Source organism: Alligator sinensis, unplaced genomic scaffold (assembly GCF_000455745.1).
Source record: "Alligator sinensis unplaced genomic scaffold, ASM45574v1 scaffold13_1, whole genome shotgun sequence".
Lineage (NCBI taxonomy): Eukaryota > Metazoa > Chordata > Crocodylia > Alligatoridae > Alligator > Alligator sinensis.
The window spans coordinates 2,086,806-2,106,157 of record NW_005841909.1 but is presented as its reverse complement, the minus strand read 5'-3'; the positions used below and the strand labels follow the sequence as shown (position 1 = coordinate 2,106,157).

The 19,352-nt window shown below is 41.4% G+C and overlaps 1 protein-coding gene across 1 annotated transcript in view; it reads left to right on the top strand.

Moving 5' to 3' along the window:
- Window positions 1-19,352, top strand: part of KCNH5 (potassium voltage-gated channel subfamily H member 5) — a 229,694-nt gene that overhangs the window by 28,969 nt on the left and 181,373 nt on the right. Inside the window, exons 5-6 of the mRNA XM_014517429.2 lie at window positions 10,742-10,857; window positions 15,352-15,744. Of these exons, the coding sequence (XP_014372915.1) occupies window positions 10,742-10,857; window positions 15,352-15,744 (509 nt within the window). The remainder of the gene's footprint in view (window positions 1-10,741; window positions 10,858-15,351; window positions 15,745-19,352) is intronic.

The following is a 19,352-nucleotide window of genomic DNA, read 5'->3' as shown; positions in this document are numbered from 1 at the left end:
ATGAGCCCCAAAAAGCCATGATGGCTGCTGCAGCAACCAGCAAATACAGGGATTTTGGGGTTTTTTGGGTTTTTTTTAAAGAACTGGGAGCTGGGGCTGGGTGGGGCAGCCATGGGGCGGGGGGCCCTGGGAGAGTGGGCAAGGAAAGAGGGCTCATGGCAGAGCCCCCCCTGGAGTGTGGGGTAGTGGGGGGCAGTGCAGATTGCCCCCCCCACCTGGCAGGACAGTGAGTGGTGTTTTTTTGTTTGTTTTTTTAAAGAGCCGGGAGCTGGGGTGAGCAGGGCAGCCATGGGGGGTGCTGGGAGAGTGAGTGGGGGTTGGAGGGCACTCAGGGGGGCTGCAGGAGCAGGCAGGGAATGGGGTCTGGTGGGGGTCCCTCCATGGTCCCCTCCCACCTCCTTTAGGCCCCCCTGCTTACCAGCATGGGTCCAGCTCCCTGCGGCGGTGAGTGGGGACTGCCCAAATCTCCAAATCTCTCAGAATCTTTTCCGAATCAATTTGGGGAGCTTCAAATCCATTCGGACCTTTTTATTGGTCTCCTGATTCGATTCAGATTTGGAGATTTGGCTGGCGAATCGGGCTGAATCTCCTCTGAATTGAATCAGCACCTGAAGTTTCGCACAGCCCTACAAAATGCCCCAGAGTGCCTTTCTGTAAGCAGGGAAAGCCTGGCAGCGAAGCTTCACCCTCAGTTCTCAACCCATTTAGCTTGTGCTTTACTGTTATTATATGGAGCTACTACAGTAATCAGGAAGTCAAGCTATGTATTAAGTTAAATACTTTTTACAAAAGTCCAAACATATTGCATGCTATTATCTTTTCCAAAGAAACTTGTAAATTCATCAAATTCATCCCATGAATTCATGTTGATTAAACATATGTTATATTTCTGTTGCTTATTGAATCTCATATGAATTGTCTTATTTTGTTTGGGTTTGATGTCAAGCTAGTTGGGCTATAATTACCTGGTTCCGTGAAGAATAATTTAATTTAGAACCTGAATGATGGCACAAAATTGCTTCTTATCCAGTATTTTGGAAGGTCCTAATATATTCTTAAAAACTCTTTGTTTTAAGTGTACTAGTTTGTCACCCAGGAATTTTTCCTTGATGTCTTTAGCTTTCCCATGCCAATCTTTTATATGTTGCAATTTCTAATTTATATTAATTCTTGTCTCCTTCCCCTCCCTCCTTTTTGCTTTATAAATTTCAGATTGCCACCTTCATTTTTCCACTGGACCAGGATTAGCTTTTTAGCCAAAGTTGTCCATCTTTTCCTTGAGCATTGAACTGTGCCTCCTTGGATGTGCAATTTTTTTTCCAAGAATTTTCAATTTACCATTTAGATTTTCCTGTTTAAATTTACCTCTTGGAAAATGTTGCTCAAAATTCTCCTCCGCTTTGAGAAATTAGTCCTTTTCTAAGGACTACATATGTATATTATTGGTTGAAACTGGCTTCTCTGCCCACATTGAATGTAAACATGGATCACAAAACCCGAATCTTATGTAACCATCAATCCAATGATATTGATGATAATGAGGTCTAAAATGTTATGATTTTGTCAGATCCAGTTCATTTTGGGCATCCTGTTTTTTAGTGCTTTTTTTTTTTTTTTTTTTTTTTTTTTACATTCACTTGGGTCATATTGTTGCATTTATTATTAAATTTACATTAAAAAACTCAGAGATAGTAGTAGAAACATGAAACTTGTTGAAGAAAAAAATGACCTGTAATTCCACAATAAAACTAAAGTCAAAGTAGCAAATACATTGCACATCCAATATAGTATGGGCTTAAGAAAGTCCCCCTTTTATTAGATTATAGAGTGCCTTACAAAGGAGGTCATTATCATGATTCCCATTTTTTAGTTGGGGAAACTGAGGCACAGTGAGTTTATTCACCCATTTTTAGCTTGCTGGTGGCTGGTTGAGAGTGTAAAATGGTTGTGTGCCTGTTTGATAAGGTGGAATCAACTGTGTAGGCAAAAACAAATTTGCCAAAAACAGAGGCCAGGCCTAAAACGTATCCAAGTCATACAGCATGCCATAAAACAATGGAAAACACTGTCTTTGGAAGTTGGTGAATGTTACCTAATATCAGTGGCCCAGCCTATGGTGCTTTTGCACAAATGAGTGCATACATAACCTTGCTGACTGCTGGTTGTTTAAGTTACTACTCACTCTGGCCCATTACCTTGCCTTTTTAAAAATCCCATTCACCTCTATCCCCATTAAAGTTACAGAATAATGGGAAAATTTGCCAATTGGTTTTAGTCATCATGCTTTATCTATAAGAAAGAAGAAACGTCACTTAAGTGTAGTGATCTGATTGGCTGAATATCAATAAATGATTTAGAGTTGTATGGACTAATTATACTGATGTTAGAAGATAGTAAATCTTCTCAAATATGTCTAAATTGCCTGGATCCAAAAATTGATAGTTTTCTGATGTTGGTGCAGCATATATATTAGTCCAAGCATTCTTGTATGTTAACCATTTTATGCTCCCCTGCAGTATAAAAAAGACTGACCTTTTCACTGTTTGAAGGTGTTATATGTGCTCCTCTGGACAGGAATCGGCAGGAGAATTGCTTTAATTACCCCTTCATTGTCTTTTCCACGTACTATCGTTGTTAACCTCAGCGTGTTTGTCACAGATTAGGATCTTGGACGCCACTCTGATGCATTGATTTACAGGCATTTATTATTTCCTTTACGTTTTAGATCAGGCAAGCCATGGCAAAGAGGTTAATTGCAACCCAGAGAGCTACACTAATGTTTTATTAAGGAGAACCAGTCATGTCTGGATTTTTGGCAGAGCAGATAGACTAATAACAACACCATCATTTTGCCAGATTTTTAAACTCTTTGTCAACTCTTATGTGTGTACATGGCTTTTAACAAATAAAACCTAGATTGCAGCTTAGATCTGCAAGCGTGGTATATAACCTGCAATTAGATCCATACATAGGCTTTAAAATGCCTTCCTGTAGATGCTCAGAAATACTGAGCACCTCCTCTCCCATAGAAACTTATGAGCTAAGATCTCTGACCCTTTGAAATTCTGACTATTTTTATTTAGATTTAAATATCCAAGTCTGGAAAAGGTAGCTATGATCTTGGAGGGTGAGGGATGGACTATGTTATAGCTGCCAAGCTATTGGCAGTGTCCTCTAATAGGCTTGCCCTGGAAACCAGACTCGATTACCCTGATTCCTCTGCTTAAGGAAGAATATTTTTCTGGCTTGGTAGAGCTGATGTAACGGTCACATGTTGCCCGGCCCCTGTAGAGTAGGTATTCCCAAGGGAAAAAAGAAGTATGGGCCAAGTGTCTGTGTACAAGAGCTAGGAATAGCCCCTTTGCGATTTGTGCACCATGTGCAGTTTGGAGAGTTTTCAGACCCCTTGTTTCCATGTGTTACTTAACTCATCCTTGGGGTCTAAGGTGCTGTGGGGCTGACTTAAATGATCTGTTCCTCCATCATAATTAGCAAAAGATTATTTTACTGAGCAAGCCCCCCAGCCACCCCTCAATTAATTGAAGCTGGCATGTTCTGTTAAAATGTCCAGTTCAGAGAGTGCACCTGGGAAGAGCCTCAGTTGTTTCTTTTTTTTTTTTTTTTTTTTTTTTTTTTTTTTTTTTTCTTTTTTTTTGGATTGCTTTTCTGCTGGCCTCTCTCCCATGTTGCCATGTGTTGCAAGAACATTTTAAAGCTGCATGACGGCCCAAGGCGTTTATTCTGACCTATTGGCCAACATCAAAACAGGACAGCTTTACATCAGACATGAACAAATGCATTTGTGCAACGAGTCGACCTCCAGTTTGTATTTTTGGGAACAAATCTGGGGTTCAGAAGAGCCAGCCAAGAAGTCTTGATAGCCTACGAAGAAGGAAGTTAGGAGAACTTTGCAGAGCACGGAGCAGGAGCTAGGACTGAAGCAGAGGCTAACAAAGTTGTTCCTGATTGAACTGTTCAGTTCAGAGCGCCAAGATTGATTTAGCCCCTTCAAAGGAAAGATGCATAGGAATGGTATATTATTCGGTTAGACTAAAAGTCAATAGAAAGACGCACACTACAATGAATAATGTTTCATTGGGGCTAATTAAGACTTGGTTAAAATTAGGTGGGCATTTTGATTGAGTAAGGCCTATTAGAGAATGTCCTAATAGGGGAAATATCTCTAACAGTATATTAGTTCTTGGCAAAGAACAATACTTTACTGTATTATCTTGCATTTATTGTAATGAATAATAAAGCTAGAAATATTGTTTCCTGCTCAGCCGCTGCACAGAAAGTTATATCTGAAGCAGCTCATTCACTTAGGGAGTGGTTGAATGAACACACAGGACCCCATCTGTGAAAGGTTTTTTTTCCCTGAGGCCAGAAGGCTTTCAGTCTCTGTGTCTGCTTCAGTGGGCTAGCATACACAGTCGTTCCTCCTTCCTGCACTCCCTCAAGCTCTGGGGCTGAGCAGTGTTAACGGCTTCATCTCCTGTGTCACAGCAGAAAACCTTTTCAATAAATACTGGAAAGTCTTTTATTAAAAAATAATTATTTATTCTAGCATTTTTGCCTCTAGGAAAACAAAAAAACCCTTTGGCTCAGCACAGATCACAGGTATGGCTCTAGCAACGTGCATGACTAGGCGGAGGCACCTTGCTACAGTTGCTCTGACCAATAGACAGATGGTTGGGGCACGTAACTTTGCCCTTCTACCCATCCGAGTGACAATCCTAAATTGAACAGGAGGTTCAGAGAGTACTTTGCTGTTAAGTATAAATTTATGAATAATACAGTGGAGGAAGAAAAAAAAAAGCAACAGCATGGAAAACATGCAGTAGCACGCACTGGAGGTGGGACAGTGAGAGAGAGAGACTCCCGTCACTCAGCCTCTGCACTTTCCTTTCGTGCCTGTCAGCATTTTGGCCTTGCTCCTTGTAATAGTTTGTCATGACCATTTAGGGTTGTTAGACATGCACAGCTACCTCTGAGTTCCTGTAAGCTTCCAAGCCTCAAGCTGAGCTTACTGGAAGAAAAAGGAAAGGTATCTGTAATCTCCTGAATTTGGGGATAGAACATTTCTGTGCATCGAGAGAGCATCCACAAACCACATAAGGTATTTTAAAAACAGGGGGGGCGCACATTCTCATGTTTTTGTGTGAGCCAGAAACTAATAGAAGGATGCATGTGCATGTGTTGGGGAAACTTCGTTAATGGGTAGGATATTCCAAAAACACCCATGCTGGATGGTTTGCATCTTCCTCTGAAATACCTTCTTCTGGGGTTCCCCTCGAGTTCACTGTCAGAGACCAGCTCAGTTACTGATTTAAATCTGGTACGATATTTTGAAAGTTCCTAGGATTTAGAGTGGAATAACTCAAATTCAGGGGTGCATCTACATGTGCAATTAATGCGACACAATAAACTCCAGCACAGTTCACACTGGAGTTTAGTGTTCCTGGGCGCAGTGTTTACATGCATACCCAGGACTGCAACACCTTGAGGTGGGGAGGCATAGCCCCAGCTGGCAGGGAGCCCCAAAGTCAGCCTTCTAGCCCGGGGCTTTGTCCCAGCTCAATGTGCTGCAGTGGGGGGCATGAGGGCAGGCCGCCCCTGCACTGTAGCACCCTCGTGCCCCAGCTAGCCCTAGTCACCGTCTACATGTGCATTGCAGCAGAGTAAATAACTCTGCCATCGGATAGTACTTGTGGTGGGCAGTACTACCCTACAGCAGAGTTAATTAGATTACCCCAGCCTAATAGCACTGCATATATAGACAGTTTTGTTTTGCTGCAGAGCTAATTAGGAAATGTGTAGATGTCCCCAGGGTGTTTTCTTTTGCCCTTCTGCCTAAGTGGAGCTGCATGAGCAGGGCACAGTCCAATTACGAGAAAATCTCTCTTTCTTCAAGAGCAGTGGTTTTTGAACAGGGATTTGCCGAGGGGTCCATGCTCAAATTTCAATAACGGCCGTGCAGTTTCTGACTGGTGTACTTGCAGTGAGGAATGACACTGGTGTGCATCGACATTGTCGACACAGTGAATATGCAGAGACATGCCAGGTATAAGGAATCTGAGCAATAGTATTTTGCAGGGAAAGGGGGATTTGGCCAAAAAAAAGCTTGAAAACCACCACTCTAAAGCAGTGATTCTCAACCAGGATGCTGGGACATCGGATCCTTTGAAGGATGTTGAGAAGTATGAGAAGATGAGCAGATAAGCAAGCTTAGGTTTGTCCCCGCCTGAATGATCCCTCACCCCTACTGCCCAGCCCCTATGTAAAGGAGGTAAGCACTGGAATATATACATTAGTTTTTGAAATTGGGTGCTCCTCAATTCACAGAAGTTATGGACAGGTGGGTGCCTCGAGTCCCGAAAGGTTGAGAACCACTGCTGGAGAGCATTCATTCCTTCTGCTTGCGTCTCTGCAGCTTCTGCACTCCTCCCTCGGTGAAAATATTTGCTTGGACGGGGGTTCATTAATGCATAAGTTACGCATATTTTTTTTCAAATCCCCTTCTGTGGAAGCAGAGAAAGGGGGGATAATTTGAGTACCCTGATGGAAAGCTGCTGGCACTAACTGGTTATACAGAAAGTGTCTTGTGTATTTAAGCATGCACATTGGTTTTTAAATATAATACTGAATTTAGCTACTCCACAACAAGGTCAAGAAACACAGAAATGTACCCAGTAAAGTGTATTTAAGACATGAGGAAAGCAAGGCGCTCTGCATTCATTCTCACCTTCCCACTCGTACACTAGCACTTTGCTGGTGCCGTGTCGTTAATTTTACTGAATTGCATATAGGATAGGAAGAAACTTGGCATTTTTTCAGAACCATCATAAGCAGATGGATGAGATGGAGAGAGAAAGATTAGATTAAGGAAACACAGCATGCTGATTTATAGTAGAGTCACTTTAGGCCAGATTGCATGCCGACTTCCTTCCATGCAGTCCTCTGGGTTTCAGTGAAAATGAGAGAGATGAAGTTGACATTTTTAAGCAGGTTTGGATATCCTGCTTAAAGATCTGCCAAAGCCCGTCAGAAGTTGTGGGCTGTTGCAGAAATGGCTGATGGGGTTGTTTCCAGTGCTGCTCTGCTCCTCTTGTCTCCAGCGGGAGCTGCCCAGCTGAAGCTTGCCCCTTCCTGGCAAAACCCTACTTACCCCCCGCACCGGGCAGGGTGCGCAGGGAGTGGGTTGGCCTAGCCCACCCGTCCCGCTTCTCAACACAGCTCCCTGCCCAGAGCCCCGTAAGGGAGTTTTGGTGAGTTGTTTTGTGGATGATCATCAGCCGCTAGATGATTACAACAGCCCCTTCTAGCCTTAAGATCTTTTATCTCATCTCTATATCTAGATAAATGTGCCAAGATGGAAGGAAAATATCTGAAAAAATCTGTTTTCCCTCTTTCTCTTTCCTTTATTTTCTATTTTATGTGTGTTTCCCTCAAACCTATTTTTTTATGCCTTCCCTAGAATTTCTCCCTAGATGTTACCTACTCATGGCAGATACAGAACAAGTTCATGTCTTTTCCACCATATTATTAGGCATCTCGGCTGGGAGTTTTGAAAACCTAATTTCTCTTTAATGGAGCCTTTCGGTATTCAGCAGGTGGTGAATGCACCGAGTGAAAGGGTTGCCTAGGATGACTTGAGGGCATCCCATATCACCCACAGTACAAAAAACAAATCCTAATCTGATCAGTGTACAGATTAATGATCTACACTTCAGGGAATAAAGTAAATCTTGACTCACTGACCATCTGCTGTCAGAAAGGTCTGAATAGCTGAGCTGAATAGCTGAGATCAATCTGACAAATGAAGAAATTCTGGACAGAATCCATATATTTGGCTGTATCTATTGGCATCACTGATGACTTCCCTGTTCCTGTAATCTCTGGTTTGTGGGGAAGGATTACAAACCGAAATTCAAGTATTAGCTTCTGTGCCCAGAGGGCCTCCCGTGACAGCCGTGGGCGTTCCATACAAGGAGAGAGATGGGATCTGTACGTGTAGCTGCACACTCATGCTGCGGGCAGGTTTTTGATCGCAAAAGAGAGCTGCTCTTTCTCTCTTGGTCTTCTGCCCCGACTGGAGAGTATTGAAATAAATGGACATGATGTACTGTGGCACCTAGCAGTTCTGCAAAACATCTGGATAGAGTTGTCATAATCTCTCAGCTGCTTTCTGAAATCACTGGTTAAGAAACTTAAAGGACTGCACATACTTGTCTTGGTTGTTTTCTTCTTTCTTCCTCACTCTTCTCTCTTCACCACAATTAAACTATGCACAAACATCTTCATTGTTTTATCTTAGAAATCATTGGTTCGTGCTTGGATCCGTGAAGCCTCTTTTATTTTTAATACAGCAGAATACGTGTTCCTAGTGGAATGTCAGCAATTGTTTAAGGAAAAAAACCCCCCTTATTTTATTAGAAGTTTAAAATCAAAGCTTAAACTTGGATAACAAACAACGGTATGGAGTTGCTAAACATTTTACACTGCATTTTTAAGTTAGCTGTACGCACGCACATGCTAAAACAACAAGAAAACAGTAGATAGTGGTATATTTATAATGTATTATGACCACATTTTCATCTATTCTGATTGCTCTGCAGATTTATGACCTGCATATGCAATATGTAGATGGGACATGCATGTGAAAAATTGCAAAGCCAAGTGATAAATGAATATCTCATGCAGGTGTATTGTCTTGACTTTTCTCTTCCTATTATTCTAGCTCTCTGAGGCCATCCCTAACAGTCCCACTCCCTGAATAGCTACAGACAAGAACCATTTAAAAATAAATCAGCTTGACATAAAAAACCCCTTTTCACTTTCTTTCCAAAATATGAACTTCTTCCCCATTTGCAAGGACCCAGGGCTCAGGTGAAATGAGATTAAATTCTTCACCTGCAACAACTTTTCTGTGTGTGATAGGCATTGGACCATGGAAAATATATTATTTTAGCAGGGCTAAAAATAGAGCTTTTTATACCACTGCCGAAATGGGGAGTGTTCAGCTTTATAGCAGGCTCCAGCAGTACATCAATTTGTGGAAGTTCCCAAGATAATGTTCCTTAAAGCTGCAATCTTTCTCTATAAAGAAGAACATTATAAGTTGCTCTTGTGGTCTCTTGTAAGCCCCTTAGAGTTGCACTGATAGTGATTCAGACATAATAAAGTAGAGAAAAATGCTGATTAATTGCAATAAATTTATAAAAAACACTAATAAGTATCTATTTTAGTTTAGGTAGGGAAGGCAACACCTGTTATTATTAAGATTGCTCAATATGTCATTTGAATAAGGCATTTTTCATTTTTAATACATGTGTCATACACAGGGCATATGGTATATCATTATAGGCATGACTGGTAGTGCTATCTATGATTAACGTTTTAGTTATAAGACCCTGATTTTGGTTGCATGGAACTTACTCAAATGGTAACAATTTGGACTGGATTTTTTTCTTACTGAGTGTCTCCTTGAGCCAGAATATTTGGAAAGGTTTAGCCAAATCAGCTCAACTATTTCTGAGAACAATACTGTATTAGGGGAAAATAGTATTTTGTTAAAGAAACTCTAGCACCCTCATAATTTGGAGCTGGGAATTGAAATTTGTCATGGGAGTACCTTTATCTCTGTCTAGCCATAAACATACCCATAGTATAAAAATACATTAATTAAAACAACATTTTTTAGAAAAAATGATTACATCTCTTTGGTTGTAGCTGCCGACTGTTTCCTTCCCACTGGCATTTGAGGGAAATGTCTTAATATTCATGGCATAAAGTGGGATATACTATACTACTTCAAGGGTTTGCATTTAAATTGTCATGCTTTCACCCTTGCAGTCCCTTTTATCAATGTGTGCATATAGGCCTTTTCCCTCCTACAGGCATTTTTCTGGTTGCAGAACTAATTTCATCCTTCCCTGTTCGTGCTGCACTTGGTGGTAAAGCCCTGACTACGCCATTCTAGGCTGAAAGCAGGTTTCCCTGAAGCAGCCAAGTGTGCGGGTCTAAAGCTACCTGTAATGCAGGTTGTTATTATTAGTTTAACAGTAGGATATGTTTCTTTAGAGTGTTTAAAACCCAATACTTGACCTGTTTGTAAGTGACTTTTTGAGATTTGAAAGCATTTTCATTCTGCAGCGTTGTCATCAAGGTTTTGATTGGCAGTGAATAGTGCTTTTATTGATGGGGTTGGGGTTTATTTGGGAAAAGGAACGAGGTAAAGGAAGGTCACTTGTAGCTATCCAGATGCCGATTTGAAATCTACCAGTTGCTGGGAGTCTTTCCATTAGCTTTATTGGGCTTTGGGTCATACTCTTGGTAAACTTTCTACATTATAGCAGCAGTATTCATGCAAAGTCTGTAAAGACTGCTGAAGTTAATGGAAGTGTTTCTTTTGACTTGGAAATAAGTGCAGAATAACACCAGAATGGCTCTACTGAATATTGAAACCACAGTATTGTCAATCGGATGTGGTTGGTCCCTCAGAAGCATAGAAAAAAGCAAAGGGCGAAATATTGTAATTTTACATAGATTTACTTTCCATTTTTAAGTAATGGACAGGTTTGTCACCAATTGGTTTATTTTCCATTTTCTATGGGCCTTGAATCTGGAGCCTCAGAGAATAGAGAAGGGAAATTGTTTCAACCTGTCACTGATGTTAGTCAACTAGAAAGAGAAGACTTAAGTCTTAGTATAGTTTACCCATTTTTCTTCTTTTTCACAGGTTGGACAAAGTTTGCTCGGTTGACAAGAGCTTTAACGAACAGCCGGAGTGTTTTGCAGCAGCTAACGCCAATGAACAAAGCTGAGGTGGTGCACAAACATTCAAGATTAGCTGAGGTGAGTGTGAGACATGGACCCATGTTAGTAAGTCCCAAATGATGGATAAGAAAATCAGCACCTTGAGAAACAATGGTTTTATGTGAAGATTAACTTTCCTAGCAGCTACCTTTCAAGTATGTTTTTTGCCAGTACAAAAGAACATGTTAAATACACTTTGCCACCTTTTTAGGACAAGACACAATGCGTTTCACCTGGAAACAAATATAGATCTCTCTTACTTGGTGTCTCCATGTTTCTCCGTGTAATTCCCAATTTGTTGCATCAATCAAATGCACAGCCTGGCCTGCACGCTTACTCAATCTGAGTATAGTGTTTACATTCACATAGGACCAGGTTGGACCCAGAGGGTGCATCTACACATGCAATTAGCTTGTAGCAATAAACTACAATGATCTCTGGTGCAGTTCGTGCCAGAGTTCATTGCTCCCGGGCGCAGGGTTTGCATGTGTGCCCGGGACCGTAGCAATCTGAGCCAGGGCAGAGCAGCTACAGGCTGGAAGGAGGTCCAGGGGTCAGCCTGCCAACCTGGGGCGGTCTGCCCCAGCTCAGTGTGCTGCAGAGTGGCTGACTGGGGCACGAGGACACTATAGTGCGGGACTAACTGGCAGGCATCCCCTGCACTGTAGCACCCTTGTGCCCCAGCCGGCCCCCATCACCACATACATGTGTGTTTCGACACGTGTAACTCCTCTGCTATAGAATAGTAGTTGTCCCAGACATTACTATCTGACAATGGCACTAGTTAATTTCCTGTGCCCTAATATGGGTGCACGTGTAGACGGTGACACTTTACTGAGGGACTAATTAGTCAGCTCCACAGCAAAGTGCACATGTAGATGCATCCAAAGAGCATTCCTCAGCTCCTCTATTCAACTTACCCTTCAACTAGTCCTGAAAGAGGAGCGTCAGAGAAACAAGATGCTAATCTACATAAGCTTTATATGCAAGGTGAATGCAAACATGTTTTGTTGATGCTGTTGTACCCAGCTCTGAAAAATCTGTCCTGCCACATTTTATCCACCTTTTATTTTTTAAAGGCTGTAAAATAAGCCCATTAGGAGGCCAAAATCATTCCTTAAACAGTACAAATAATGCAACAGGTGAATGCTTTCTGGTTAACTGCTGAAATAGATTTACTGCTGTCATCTTCATGTCCGTTGGTAGGTAGAAGCTGCCAAAATATACGAGCTACTAAAAGTGACAGTGCTAGTCACTTTGTGCCAGAGGGCTGGTTCTGAGTTTAGCATTAAAGATTGATAGCAGCATAAAATGTATCCAGTTCTCTTTGTAGTTGTAGTGCACTTTGAATTCATGGCTGTAGAATTTTATTATAATAAGTTGAAAACTTCTAGTGTTGTCACTGCTGCTTTTTTTAATGCAATATCTTGTACTGCTCTTGAGAGAACTTGGATGACCAGAATGATTGCTTTCATCTTTTGCTTTTCCAATCTGTGTGTGCTGCATAAACCAGGTTGTATCATTTGGGGTCCTGTGGGATTAGGAGGTATGTAAGGAAAGGAAATTTCCATTCCAGTTTGCCCTTGGCAGAATGTACTGCCCACGCTTGCCAAGTTTTTAACTATTACCAACTATGGATGTCACTTGTATACAAGAATAATAATAGGGGGGTCTGCACTGAATAAAGCGGTGCAATAAAAAGCATTTCTAGGGTTTTAAACTAAAAAAAAAGTCATGCAGCATGAAGTGGAATCATAATAGTTCATTGTCCTCCACAGCCACATCTTCTGCCTCCCACATACCATGTCAAGCTGAGCATGGTATTATTTTAAGAACGATAATAATATCTCTTTGTTTATAATACTGTTGTTTACCCGCAGTTCCCAGCCTTTTTTGCATGTGAGCCTCCACTTCTGAGCTTGCAACTTCACTTCTAGTATGAGCCCAATTGTCGTAATTGAGTTTCCACGGAGCTGGTGATCCCACTCATAATGTCCTACAATCCCACCTGGGGTTGTGATGACTAATTTAAGGATAGCATGCTAGTCTAAGAACCCCCATGCTACATTATAATGCAGAGTAGATATACCCATGGTTTCTGTCCCAAAACTGTTAGTTTAATCTGAAACAAGACACAACTGAGTATCCATATCAAGTGGGAGTCATCAAACTCTTTCTGAATTGTTATGGCCACTTGTCCTGCCAATGAATGAAACCCTTGCATGAAACCAAGGGCTCAATACGTTTTTAACTCAGTAATAGATTCTCATTCCTTGGTCCTAACTTCGTATTCGTCAGCAGGTTTTTATCACTGCACCCCATGAGACCTACTTTAAAGCTCTCCTCACTATGCTAGTCAGACAGTGCCCAGAAATGCTCTCCTCGGTCTTTGTCAATCAGGTCTCATCCTGCACGTCAGCTGCATTTGACAGAAATGCGTTGCGAGACACATCACTGGTAGTCTCCATTACCCCCTATCCAACAGGCTGTTTAGAAACAAATGTCAAAATAGTGAAGTTCCTGTTAAAAAAAAGGTTGCCGTGTAATTGCCACTGTTAAATTACAAAACAGCATCGCTGATGCGTAGGGGTTGTTGTGTAGTGACACATCATTCAACCAGCAACTGAAATCAAGAATTAAGAACGTAATGGCCCTCTTAGGTCATCGCGTCCAGTTCTTTCCTGTTAGCAGTGGATGGGAGTGTTGTTAGGGTCTTGAAGTAATGGGGCAAAATTTTGGGACATAAGAACTGTCCATTTTACAATAATGTCACTTGTGTGTCTGATGGGGAACAATGGTTATAAATGGCAGTGGTATTACAAGAGATACCCATGAAGTTATTCATAGCCATCATCCCAGATGCTGTGACAGGCAGTGAGCCCAGCAGGTTGAGGTGGCTGAGCTTCAAACAGGACACAGCCAGACCTGTTGACTTACTGATGCTTGACCAGAGGTGATCTGGAGGGCACCTCGGAGATGAGTAGAACATCGCTAGTCGATTATTTGTATGTCTTCTTAAAATTCTTTATGTCAGTGTTGATTAAAACTGCTATTAAGTTTGCCTGGGGCAGGAGGCGAACGCGGGGAGCTGTATCCTTAAGAAGCTGTGGCATGGTCTGTTTTGACTTGCATATTGTATTATGCAGAGGCTCATATTAAACAGTTGCATCAGTTAGGACTTCGACCCTGAATGAAGCCCCCCGCCACCTAAACTTAGCTTCACTTTTCTTTTTTTGGAAAGAACAATGCAAAGAATTAGCTGGAAATTCAACCTGCAAGACTTGATTCATGCTCTTAAATATTGTTCTGCTTATTTCAGAACCACCCACTCCTGTTCATCAGGCACATATTCCGGGCTTGATCATTTTGACAAGCATGGTGTGCCTGTGTGCCACGTAGCTGAAACTGTAAATATGACACATCAACTCTGGTAAAGGGTGCTGAAAGCCAATGTGGCAGTGTAATGCATTCCTGGAGATTGAAACAATGTATTTTATCCGGTGCCTGTTTGAAATCCAAATTCTTAAATCTGCTATTGGATCCAGTCATGCATGTGTGCACACATAAGTGTGTGTGTGTGTGGATCTTTCAGGTGTCAGCTCAATAGGTCTCCTCATCAGGGTGTTTACTGCTCTGTTCCTTCCTGCTTCTGTTTCTCATGCTGGACAGAGATAAGTGCTAACTTGGCTAGTTAGGATAATGTCCGTGGAAATTCTGTTGGTTTTTTAACAATGGTTACTATTCTAGATTATATAAAGGGAGAGGGGGTGTGAGTGCGTGCAGAAGATACTGGGCGGAGGCAGACTTCTTTAAAACAGTGTTTATTTTGCATCAATAAAACGAAATATTGAGTCATTGCTGATGTTGAGAGTTTTTTTTTTTTCAATGGCAATGCATTTATATGCATTATGAGAATGAAGAAGGAAGTATACAGTATAATTTTATCTATTCATATGCTTTCAGGAAATTAGAGCAGGTCTTATAAACATAACATTTTATGTTAAGAAGTGGCTAGCCAATGGTTACCAAAACACCATTGTGTAGGAGAAAGTTGATACTAGATTTTTTAAATTAAGAGTTCAGGCATGAATGCTGAGGTGTACAGCACCTGCTGTTAAGAATAAGATTTCATATTTTTAACGTGTCAGTGCTGGCCTGGCTATACCCAGATGGGGCTTATGCCAGCTAGTTGGCAGAGCACCTTGCTTTGAACTTCTCTACACTGGCTGTTGGCATGGTCTCCTCTCTGTCCATCTGAATAATCTCCTTCTAAGTAAGATTACCCTTACGCTCTATGTTTTTCCCAGTCATTGAGAGAGAGCTGCCTTTGCCCAATCCTACATGATTTATGCACTGATGAGATCCCTAGATTAACAAATTAAATAATTTAAAAACTGCAAGTATCTTCAGAATGGGCAGGATGCAGTGAAAAATGTTCTCTTCCTTTTTCTATGTGTTCCATAAATGTGTACAATCCCCATTATATACAATGCTAAATGAAAGCCATAACATTTGTGCTCCTTTCTCTTACAGGTTCTCCAGCTTGGATCTGATATTCTTCCTCAGTATAAACAAGAAGCTCCAAAGACTCCCCCCCACATTATTTTACATTATTGTGCTTTTAAGACCACCTGGGACTGGGTCATCTTAATTCTAACCTTCTATACAGCAATTATGGTTCCTTACAATGTCTCCTTCAAAACAAAGCAGAACAACATCGCCTGGCTGGTACTGGACAGCGTGGTGGATGTTATTTTTCTGGTTGACATTGTTTTAAACTTTCATACAACCTTTGTTGGCCCTGGCGGAGAGGTTATATCTGATCCCAAACTCATAAGGATGAACTACCTGAAAACGTGGTTTGTGATAGACCTTCTGTCCTGTTTACCTTACGATATCATCAATGCCTTTGAGAATGTGGATGAGGTAAGCTATGCCCATCTATGTGAAATTGCAGCCTATTATTTTAATTGCCAATTAATTTGGGATCACATTCTGCATCTTTCAACATAATTAGTCGAATGAAGCTCTGTGCAAATGTGTGTATAGAATTTGGCTTTGGAAAGGGAAAGTGTCTCACTGAGCAATAAACAAGAACGCTCCTGGTACGTGTGATTTAAAAGTTACTCGGGTATGAATCTGAAAATTGCTTGTGCTAACTAAAATTGGTTCCCACTGAAGCCAATAGTAAAGCTTCCATTGACTTGAGAGAGGACAGAAAGCCTGAGCTTTGAACTTTTTTGAGTCCCACCCAACATGGTTATTTGCACCCTGCTGTAATGCTTTTCCTTCTAGTGACTTGTTTAATTTTTGTTTGAGAGACTGGTGACATTTTAATTAGCGCTATAGCTGGAACTTTTAGAGACCATTTGTGGGGAAAAAAGTGCAAATCAAAAAGAGACTATGTTAAAGCTTCTAAAATTTTAGCCACATTAACATTTACAAAATCAAGGGTGCAGCCTGGGATAATGGGGAAGGCAAGTAATAACTACAACTAATAATGCATACATGACTCAGTGTAGACAGAATTCATTATTAAAATGCAGCCATAATAGTATTAGTAGTCATTTTAATTTCCCTTTAGGGCCTTTTATCCGTGGGGCACTAAACAGATGAAACGGACTCTATTCATTTTTTAGCATTTTAACTGTTATCATTCTGCAGTGGTACATCCTCACATTTTAAAAAACCATACCCATACCCGTATTCCTCCATGCAGATTTTTGTTTCAGTTTTCCAGAGCTCTTTTTTTAAATGATACCTGTGCTTTTTCCACTTAGAACCATTTTTTTTTACATTTGTTCCATTTTATTTATAGCAAATATAACAGAAGTGATAATATGCGCAGTTTAAATTCAAGATCATTTGAGGGCTTCCTGTGTGAGATTTATTTCAGGAAGGAAGCTAATATTAGGGTGTTAGTGTATTCTAGCTTTTAAAAATAACTCAAAATACTAGTTCTCTGTTAACAGGAACCTGGTTAAAAAACAAAACAAAATGTATCCATATGGAAAACAAGCTTCTCTGTACAAACCATATGCAGTTTTTTTCAGTTTAAACTTACCTTTTTCTCTGATCTGTCCATAGAACTTATCTGGGATATTGATGACAATGAAGGGCACTGAATTTTAAAAGAAATTCCTGGTTCAGAATAATAGAGATGCATATTTTTAAAAAATCCTCTAAACATTAAACATTGAAACAAAAAAAGGGATCGTGAGCTACTGTCGATCTAGGGCACTTAAGAATGAGCTGCTGATGAATTACATATTTGACACTTTTCAACTTGTGTTAAATGAACCAATCTTTAGTAGTGTCTCTTTTTAGAGTAGTAGTCTGTGGACCTGGGACTTTTAAACCAATAGCTATATGGGGCAGGGTTTCTATGCCTGAAACACTAGCTCAAGGAGGCGTAGGAAGCAGGCAACAGAACCTTTTCTGATGGCTTGTCTTCAGTTTATTGTAGTTTTGCATTTCAATCTTTTTAGCAGCTTTGTTTTCTAGAAATCTGGGTTTGTCAGTGCTTTACCTTCTTTGCATTTTGACTTTTTCCCACATCTTTCTTGTGGGAGAACTCAGTGGCCTAGTAATAACATTTTTCTCAAATAATATTAGCATGGTAAAGAGATTGATATACTTGGGGTGGATGCTCTGGGAAGTATTCTGGTATATGGTAGCTATGAACTGTTAACTTTATTTGGAACAATGGCTCTTTATAAGAGAATGGGTCATGGCTTAGTTTCTTCTTTGAAGGGTGTATGGCAGAAATGATTGTAATTGTTCTTCATTTCACTTTGACAGTGAAATCATTCACTTTGACAGTGAAGGAAGGAGATCATGAGAGAAGCTTTGGTTTGAAGGTGTATGTGGAAAGAAAGCTCAAGTTATGTCGGAGAGGGAGTCTTATGGAATCAGGATTTACTGGCACTTGCCAGTTGTAGTTTCCAGTGCCTTTTGGGCACAGAGGTTGGTACTGAATTAAAGTCCTGAAACTTAACCTGTCTCAAGTGTTAGCAAAGCAGGTGACTGTGAAGGATCTTCAGCTTGTAGCTCTGCAGTCCCTTCATGTCTCTCAGCAAGAAGAAAGGAAATTCTTGGCTTTCTGAAAGCGGTGGAACACAGCCCTACTGTTGGGCTGTGGCAGATCAGTAATCCAACCCTTTCTCCTCTCCCCACATGACCCAAAAGATGCACTGGGTATTTGTGGAAGGGATGGGAGCTGTGCTGAGGGGTGATGGGGAACTTGGAGACATCCCATTTGTCGCCTTCCCTCTGTGAATATCTGTACATATTCGGTGACTGAAGGTTAAGTCAAGGAGGTTTAGAGGTATGGCTCTCTGGTACAGCCAGCTAATGCACATGGATCAGTATTTGGCCCTTAGAGAATAAAATATAAGCTAAGTAACCCACCACAATTCACTTTAGACTACCCATTCTCTGTCCTGATCATAAATTAGACTGGCTGATGGGGGGGGGGGGGGGGGTTTCTATGCCATCTTTTATAATAGTTAAGCTATTATCTAACATACTTTTAGAAACGTATTGCATCTGAGGGTGATGTCACATGACATTTACATAGGTACGATCTGCCTTTATACCAGTGTAAATGTGGATTGGACCCTTGATAATACAACCCTGCACTAGTGTAAATGCCTGTAGTTTGGAGTAAATTTGCTTTTGGGAAAATTAGAGGTCACAATACCCCAGTGCATTATACTGGTGTATGATCTGTATGTCAGCAGCTGTAGTCCAGGAGTCAGCAGCCTTTTGCCAACACGGGCTGGAGCTTATGAGCTGGCTGTCATTGTGGGCTGGAAGTCTATCCCTCCCGCATCGTTGAGTGGCTGGCTGTTGGATTCCTGGCCCCTTTGCAGCAAGGGGAGTCTCAGAGGCTGCAGAGCAGCAGGTCTGCTGGGGAGGGGAGCTCTGCCAAGTCGAGGGATGGTGCGATGCAGCTGTGTAAGCCCGATTTTCCCCCCATGCTGGGTTGCACTTCTTTGCAGGCTGGATCAGATTTCTTTGCAAGCCAAATCCACCTCAGGGGCTGTAGGTTGTCAATCCCTGTTCTAGTCAGTTTAATCCTGAGGTTAAGATACTTGTTTGCTTGATGGAAACAAGTCATTTCCAACTGCCCATCACCCAGCACCAGGGCACTGTAGTAGCTCCTATTGCAGACCGCAACTTTGGGAGAACTGGTTGTGTGTCCATTTGGGACACCAGTGTGGTTTTACAAACCACTGTAAGTTACACTGGTGTTATTATGCCTTAGGTGTACACCATGGAGAGTTCTTTTGCCACCCGCTAGGCCTGTGAGAAGCGACTAGTATTTGCTTTGGATTCAGCTGATTTGGGGGACCGTGATTCGATTCGGTGATTCAAATCACTGTCCTGAAGTGATTCAGCCGCCGCTGATTAGGACGAATCTCCAAATCAAACAGGCCCTATCCCCCGCCCGCTCTCCCACCCCGACAATGGCTGCCCCGCCCAACCCCAGTGTCCCAGCACTTTAAATAAAAGAAAAGCCCCACACTCAC